General features: G+C 43.0%; 1 protein-coding gene across 2 annotated transcripts in view; it reads right to left on the reverse strand.

The window, feature by feature from the left end:
* Atp8b4 (ATPase phospholipid transporting 8B4 (putative)) overlaps positions 1 to 9,128 on the reverse strand; it is a 177,924-nt gene that overhangs the window by 137,919 nt on the left and 30,877 nt on the right. For both annotated transcript variants that reach the window (XM_021193344.2, XM_021193343.1), the window contains exon 4: positions 1,116 to 1,229. In XM_021193344.2, the coding sequence (XP_021049003.1) occupies positions 1,116 to 1,229 (114 nt within the window). The remainder of the gene's footprint in view (positions 1 to 1,115; positions 1,230 to 9,128) is intronic.

The raw sequence follows: 9,128 nt of genomic DNA on the forward strand, positions 1-9,128 counted from the left end.
CTTCATCCTGGCCAGTGTCTTGACTCCCTCTCTCTCTCTCTCTCTCTCTCTCTCTCTCTCTCTCTCTCTCCCTCTGTCCTTCTCCTTCTCTCTCTCCCTCTCCCTCTTCCTCTCCCTATCCCCCCCTCCTCTTTTCTTTCTTCATAGGAGTTGGAGGACTTGTGAAGCTGGATGAACTGACAGATAGGTAGGACCTGACAATGTGGATGAAAAGAGACAGAAAAGCCATATCTTACTGCAGTGGCTACTGTCTGCGAATTCAGTCACATCTTGGAATACATTCATCTTCTGCTGAAGCTAATATAGATCTCTTTTACTTACAATCAAAATATTAACACATATAGTATTCAACTCAAGATCATACACAACATTTCATCTAGATCTCACATGTTAGAGTCATCTTCATAGCTCTTAAACACCGCACACAACCTAACCTGGATCTACCAATTCGATCTAATTATATCATACAAAACAAAAATGAAATAAGTCACTGGCTGATATGAACTATTGTGGTGGCTTTGACTCTTTCTTGATATATGCCCTTTTCTTCCCAAAACACTTATGAAAGTTGAAATTTCATTTAAGCCCAATTTTAGTTAAATAGACTACTAATAAACCCTTTAAATGATTGAAAAATAGTTACACTACAGTGAAATGATATATAAGACATCACTTATTTTATAAATGCACACAATGTATCATTGTTCTTAGATTAAAGGGAAATTTGACAAAGTCAGTTCCACAACTTTATAGTCTTAGGAGTGAAGCCCCACCCCGTCAATGTAGGAGAAGGAGAAGGAAAGGAAGAAGGCCATGAGTAACAATTATCAGACTTCTATATGATTCAAACAAAATTGAGACTCTTATATAGTTCAAATAAAGGTACATATTAAAATGACCTAGGTGTCTAAGTCAATAAAAATGCAGTTTTTGTTTTACCTAGTCTCAGCTGTGCCTTGTTTTTAAGACAAAAAAAAGTAGTAATAACACTAAAAATCTAGTAATAATAGTCTTATACAACCATGAACAATTTAACTAAGTAAATTAACATGTGTCTTAGAATTATATAATACTTTCAACAAATAGTTAATGAAGAAATACAGCTTAAAGATTACCTGAAGTATCAGGAGGAAAAGGAAGTAAGCATTTGCCACTCTTTGGAACTGCTCAAATAAATTAATTGGCAAGAATGTGAGAACGTTGTACTTGGACGTATGGATACGATTGTCCTGAAAAAAAAAAATAGCATCATGTTAGCTTGCAGGGAGGCATTGTCCATTATAATGTTTACACAGACAAAGCTGAGCACAGCTTATGCCAGAACAAGAGAGAACAGCTAGTTGTCTGGGAAGTCCGAAGCTCCATGCCCCAACACCTTTCCATTTCTCAAGATAACATTGTCCTAATTCTAGGCAAAAGGACAAAATGTCATATGACCCACAGAGTCATGGCTTATCACACACAGGTTGGCTTCTGAGATGTTTCTCCTCTTGTGCAGTCTTTGGTAGACATTGCAGAAGTACCCACTGTGTTGCTTGAGGATCCCTGAACTCATGCTGGAGCACATAGATTTGTATTTAGATGATGATCAGTCTGGTCTATCTCCCCAAAGTATGATCCAATCAGGAAAATGACAAGGGATTTCTATGTCTAGAGATCTTCTGGGATGGGAAACCCACTGCTTACAAGGTAACCTGTCCTTACTTTGGAAGGGAATTGCCAGAAACAATCTTTATTACAAAGAAAAAGTAATTTTACCTCACTGTAATCTCTTGCTCTGTGCCAAGGCTTGTCCCTCGAGGTTCTTAGAACAAGCCTTTCCTGGTGATGTATTCCAATATTTGAAGGCTGTTCACAGAACACACTACACCTCTGTCTCTGACCCACAATCCCAAACTGCACAGCTTCTCCATGACCTTTTATAGCAATTCCTTCTTGGCTACCCTCTTCAGAATCCACCCCAGCTTCATCTAACATCTGTGTTAAGACACAGTGCCTACATCCAAACACTAAACACGGGCATGGCTCCAGAACAGGACTTAGCTGCCATGTCTTCTGAACGCTTCTATTAACTCACCCTAGCATTTCATTAGCATTTTGGAAACTACACCTCACTGTGCTTCGGCGTTGAGTTTTAATCACCTGAAATGCCATTAGGTCATTTGTAAAGAAGCTACCACTATATGGCTTTCTTCCCTAAGTATGTACTTTTAATACTAATATGAAAAGTCTTTCATGTGTCCTTAAACTATCATGTTAACTTATGATTCATTCTTTGTGCCATCAGAAAATTTCAAAGACATGTGATTTATGTATTCTTATAAGGATAAAGACAAATACATTTAAAAGGACAAGACCATGGGAAAAGAAAATATTACTGAAATAATAAAGCCTGGTGCATAGCCAATGGCCTTTCTACAGATTGGTGTAAGCTCTCTATTCTGCTGTTATAGGAAATGCATGGGGGCTGAGGAACAGTTCAGTTATTAAAGCATTTGCCTTGCAACACAAAGGTTTAACTTCCACCCTCAGAGCCCATGTACAGAAATGGGGGAGGGGGGAAAGGTGCACTTATAGTCACTGGACAGCCGGCCTAGCCTACTTGCCAAGCTACAGCCTGTGAGAGTCCCTGCCTCAAAAATAAGTAAGTAAATAAAGGTAGAGCGCACACATGTGTATATGTACACACATACTCTCTATATACTAGATATCGAATGTTTAATTTATCTCTGTAGGAATCTTTGAAGATACAACGAATGTTTTATTTAGTCACTCATAAACCGATTTATCTATGTTCCCGTGTGCCTTAACTCTTATCTCGCTCACAAAGATAACATAACAAGATTGAGATAACAATGACATGATGAAATACAGAATCAGTAGAGTAAGGATGAGGGTGCCTCCCTCCCTGTTGTGGTAAATCTCCAATCCACACCTCCCCACTTCCCAATCAAAGCTCCCTGTCTTTCATTTTCCCCTTCATAAAATCTTTGACCTGCTCTCCCCTGTTTTCCTCCCCGTTCCTCCCATGGTCACCTTTACTTCCCTGCCTTCTGTGGTGATTCTGGGTTATGCTCGCCTCTAAAGCTTTGGAGGCAGGAAACAGATGAGAAAAAAATATGCAACACTCATCCTTCTGGCTCTGCTTGACCTCACTCGATATAATATTTTTAAGTTCTATCCATTTACCAACAAATCTTATGATTTAATTTTTCTTTACAGACGAACAGTGCTCATGGTGTATGTGTATAAATACCACTACGGATGTTTGAAAAAAGCTATGATGAGAGGTTTGAGCAAGTTGGTGGTGTGGAGAATAACAGTGAATGGTGGTGGTGGTGGTGGTGGTGGTGGGGTGGTAGTGGTAGTGGTGACAGCTAATATTTACCAAGCACTTGCCATGAGTTCTAAGAACTTGACCTTTGGTAACTTGTTCTATCCTTAGAACATTCTTGTGAAATGGGTAATATTTTTTTTCCATTCCATTACAGGAAAAGCCAAGGTTCAGAGAGAATATATTACACAAGGTTCCATAACTGCCAGATGGGGACTCCATCCCCTTCACCTCTGTGTTGCTGCTGCTGCTGTCTAGTATGAGCAGTGTCCCTTACTCTATGGAGTAATCAGCACTCATTGGCGCCACCCCCCATCCCCAGCCTTCTGCTACCTTCTTAATGAAGATAACAGTACATCTCCCTCTTTCCTCATGGCACCTCAGTTCCAGTCCTGGTTGCTGTTGGCTTGGTGTACAATTACAACTTCCTCAGAGCCCCTTGCAGTCCCCTTTGAGAGCAATCCCACTGCCCCTGTAGCAATGCAGATAGAGTGGATAACTAGACCCTCTTTTCAGCCTTGAAACAGGAGCTCGGTGACCAGGAGCCTTTATATGTTCACTAGTGACCACTCCAGCAGAAGAATAAAGTGAAATTAGGAAGCTCTTCACAGACAGGTAATGCCTCTGAAGAAAATATCAGTAACCTGGAAAGCTTTGACAGTGAGATTCTCACATGCCACATAACTATATTGCTGAACATAACAGAGCCAATAATAACACACACACACACACACACACACACACACACACACACACACCACTGCTAAATTGACACCAAAACCTTGGGGACCTTCCTTGGGGGTTCCCTGGAAACAGCTCACACATATTTAGAGGATCATCATGGAGAGGAGACCTCGAATTACAAGTATTTTGCTAAGTCAATATATTTATACAAGCATGGGATTTCATGAGAGATTCCTGAAATAACCCCAAAGGGATTCCTGAATACAATGTGCTAGATGGGACAAACTGACACAACAACAAAAACTCTAGTCTATGACTTCACCCAGCAAGTGTATATTTCTTGTTCCTGCTACTCTTCCGACCTGAGTCTGCTCCTGATCATTGCTCGTGGTGGACCAGGACTATCTCAAACACTTCCTGTGCAGTACAAATGGGGAAGAGAAAGCCCTGGATGGCTACGTCCATACATTAAGGCCTCAGCCCAAATGCCACAGCACAACAGAGGGGCCAATTCAGCTAGAAACAAAACTAATGTGTGACATCTCAACTAATATGTGTGTGTTGTCTGTGTACACATATATATGCATCACACACATCATATGCACGTGCACCATGCACAAACACACACACACACACACACACACACACACACACACACACGCATGCAGGCACATGCTTTTTATGCTCCAAATCCAATCCTGTAAGCAGCAGGTACTTTTGACTATTTTCTCAATCACCTACAACACATGCTCCATCATGATAAGTTCAACTCCCATCTACAACTTCCAGGCCAAGCTCAGATTCACTTAAACCAGGGCTAGGGTATATATATATATATATATATATATATATATATATATATATATATATATATATACTGGACATGAGTGTGGAGACCCATGCCCAGGTTCTCAGCAGTGAGTGTAGTGGGACACACCCACGTTCTCAGCAGAGTATGGTGGGGTGGAACCCACGTTCTCAGCACTGTGGAGGTGGAGGCAAGAAGGTGGAAAGTTCCAGGTCAGTCTGGAACTTGAGTGAGTTTGAAGCCTTGTATTGAGACCCTGACAGAAAAGAAATAAAATCTAAAAAGAGAGAGAGCGACTAGCAGGCCTTCCCCAAGGCTCCACTATCTCCCACCTGCTTTTTCACTACACTGTGTTCACATCTGCTATGGTCTAAGTTAGTTTGAGGTGTTTTTTTTTCCTCCAACTAGGCATCAGGTACAAGCATTACTAACACATTCGAGTTTCATTCATGTTCCATGTAATGCGTGGCTTTATCTCTGCTCATGCCTAACACACTGACTGCATCACGGAGCATAACCTGCATCACGGAGTGTAACCTTCCAGAGCTCAGGGGTTGTTTGGAAACACTGTGTGTTTCTGTGAATGCCACAAGCCAACCCCCGGGAGCTTTTGTAAGAGTCCCATGATTTCAACATTGTCAATACCTCTTCCCTCGTCTGATGAGACACTTGTATGTCATGACAGCTGTACAAATGTCTACCTCTTCTTGCTACAGGAAAACTCATGTTGTGTTGCTATGATCCACTCTAGATTCCAGGGAAATAAACAACCCCGCCAAGGGAATGAGAATCTCTAAACCATGGAATTAAAAGCAAAGAGCTGTGCCCACCCACAGACTCCTTTTTGGAAAGGAGGAAGTGGCCAGAAGACAAGTGTACCACTCAGGAAATATGTGAAACACCCACATTTACGCAAGGCTTCTCCAAAGGACGCACGGTGGGGCACATGGCAGCACAGCAGGTCTGGTGGCACCTGCCTCTCTGATACCACGCTCCTCCATGGAAGTCAAATGTTGCCTGGTTCAATTCCTCAGGGCTCAGAATGGGAAGACGAAGAGTGAGAATGCACCGACGCATGCTGCAGAAGGGGCTGCGTGGAGAGGTAGTTATAGATGGTGGCTACCAGCAACATCACAACATTCTCCTCAGTCAGGGTCCAGGCTGCGAGCAAAATGTACTTTTGTAGGGAGAAGTAGCAGAGGGAACGCCACCCCTAACGTCGCTCACTCTTCAGCTCATGTTTGTAAAGGGCCACCTATGCGCTGGGCACCATGCCATCGAGCCAGGACTACAAATATGGGCAAATAGAAATCTATACACAAAGTGAGTCTGCACTCTATCTGTGGGGGAGAAAGGCAGGAATAAAGACAAGAAACTTGTAAACTGGTGACATTATTTAATGAAGTGACCCCTGCTGTGCAAATGTTGACAGAACCATCTCCTTAGGAAGCCCTCTCACCTCACTCTCCTAGTTAACATAACCTCAAGATGGCCCCATGAGGTTGGCCTGAAGTTGGAAGGGTGGGGAGGGCTAGATCTGGGAGGAGCTAGGGGTAGGGAGTGAATATGGTCAAAATACATTGGAGGAATTCCCAAAGAATTAATAAAAACATATTATTTTGAAAGGCTACTCTGATGAGACTGTATGCAAAAGAATCCCTTGTGTTTACAAAAAAATAGAAAAAAGAAAAATTGTAGGTGTATTTTAGCTAAAAGCTTAAAGTTGAGATAACTAATGCTTAATGCAGATTTTCTTTACTATAGATGTGTGTCTATGGTAAGGATAATATATAAATACAAGTATTTTTACATGTATACACATATGTGCATATATGTAGGAGTATGTGATACATACAGATGTATACTTGTGTGTGTGTGTGTGTGTGTGTGTGTGTGTGCGCGCGCGCGTGTGTGTGTCCATACGCACATATTGTATCTACAGCAAAGAATACCTATTATGTGTGTATGGGTGTACCTGGAGTTTCAGTTTCATTTCACAAATGGGATTTGTGCTCACTTTGAAGATGGCTGGCCAATCTCTATTGCGATCAAAGACAAAGCCACAGGAAGGATGGAAGAGCACGGTTGGCTCTCAGGATGACAGTTTCACCACAGATGAGAGGTGTTGCCGCCTTCCATGTGTCAACACAATGTACAATCCTCAGACCATCTAGGGAGCCATGAGTGTCTCCACACCATTTTTTACAAATGAGGAAACTGAAACTGAGGCTGAGAGCAGTTTTGAGGGCTGAGGCCAAACATGACACTTCATAGAGTCCCATGTTAAAACACTGTGTTTGTGCAGGTGAGTCAGACTGCCAGACTGCCTCTTGGGAAAGGATCCTCTGATCCGTGCATTGCGGCAAAAGGTTCACATTAATTCAATCAGCCTGAGCCGTCACTTGCAGCCCGAATCCAGTGTCATCACGCTGCTTGGGAGATCATTTCCCATCCAAGAGATGGCGAGAAGAGCCCTTCCGAAACTGCCAGGCAGCCATGACAACCGCCTTCTCTCTTCCACCCTCAGGCATCAGTTTAGTGTTTCAGCATCTGAAAGCCTGTTCTAGAGCTAGCAATGTCCTATGAATAATGATTTATCGACAAAGGACTAATTTGGACAATTACCAGGGGAACAGATTACATTCTCCTCTGAGGTTAATTTAATCACACTACTTCTTTGTTTGTCTGTCCAGGGTGCTTAGACACTTAAAACATTTTAGATAGTTCCAAACGCGATGTTAACTTCTCTTTTGTGACGTTTGAAAAGGGACTTCAAATTCCCACGAATTTATAAAGGGGTGGGGTTCAAAAGAGAAGAAAGCGTAAAGACTGGACTTCCGGGACCCTTTCTGGGAGCTCAGCTACTGATCTGCTAATGCTTGCTTCTGCTTTGCCAGGGTCTGTTTGTGCCTCCTGCCGACACATCCAGCCTCTGCTAAGGACAGGCCCTTGGCTTTGGCCATAGCCCATCTCAGAGCTTCAGAACCTTCTGGGAGCATCGTAGGCATTGTATCGGGTCGGCGTTAAGGCTAGCTCCATCAGGCTCATTTTCCTAACTCCAGAGAGGTTTGGGAGCATGAAGTCCACACAAAGTTGGTTTTTATCAGAACTAAACAGATCACGCACACACTGCTATGCAGTCTGGGAACTGGGCCAAACTTCGGGATCTCAGCGTTTAAGACAATAACAAAGGCACAGTGGAGGAGTCTGGTTAACAAGGAAGGGCACAGGAAGCAAAAATCCTCCCTAGGATTCTTCTCACCTCGGGCTTCTACATAAATAACAGAGCCTCAAGCGACACCCTCAAAGGTTGCAGCCGGGGATTAGAAGGAAGCCCCCAGAACTCTGTGGCCCCACTCCTGTACAGGTTCTCCCTGCTCCTGTAACAACCCAGGTCTTTCTGCCCACAGCCCCCTCACAGGCAGGAATAGATAATATCCTATTTGTTGGGTGTACTTTGCCTGGCAAAGAGGTGCAGGGAAGGAGAGAATAAACAGAGGACTGGGTCAGAAATTAAAACAGAAAAGTATCTAGGTTGTTGAGGGGAGGGAGTCAGAGGTCTTTAAAGGGTTTTTTTTTATCATTAAAATAATTATAATCTATAAATAAAATGTCATTCTTCAATATTTTGTGTTCACAGCATGCACAGGTTTAATGAATTTTCACCAAATTTTGAGGCTAGATAAGACACTGCCCTAACCTTGCTTCAGGTCTGACAATGAGACCGCCTAATGACATGCATGAAAAGGCAGGAGCTAACACAGAAATTCAAAAGGAGACACAGTAGGAACCTGATATGAGTGCTAAGCAGACCATGTCTTCTCAGAATCTGTATGGAGTCTGGTCTGATCAGATTCTGTAAGACACTGAACTGAAGTCCACACACCAGGCTCCATAGCAAAGACCCATGCGGACTGATTTATTTATTTATAGGTGACTATCCAAGCCAGGCTTGGTGGCACCTGCTTTTTATCCCAGGAAGATCTCTGTGAGTTCAAGATCAGCCTGATCTACAGAGCTAGTTCCAACACAGGCAGGGCTACAGAGAAAAACCATTGAAAGATGGGGGGCGCAAAAAAAAAAAAAGACACAGGATGTTAGGGAGGGAGGGAGGGAGAGAGAGAGAGAGAGAGAGAGAGAGAGAGAGAGAAGAGAGGAGATAAGAAAAAAGAAAGGAGAGGGGAGGGGAGGGGAGAGGAGAGACGAGACGAGACGAGACGAGGCAATAGATGAGATGAGACGAGACCCGACGCGCGCAAAGAGACGCAAAGAGACATGAAGAGAGGAGAGGAGAGGAGGGGA

Source organism: Mus pahari, chromosome 3 (genome assembly GCF_900095145.1).
Source record: "Mus pahari chromosome 3, PAHARI_EIJ_v1.1, whole genome shotgun sequence".
In the NCBI taxonomy this organism is placed as follows: domain Eukaryota; kingdom Metazoa; phylum Chordata; class Mammalia; order Rodentia; family Muridae; genus Mus; species Mus pahari.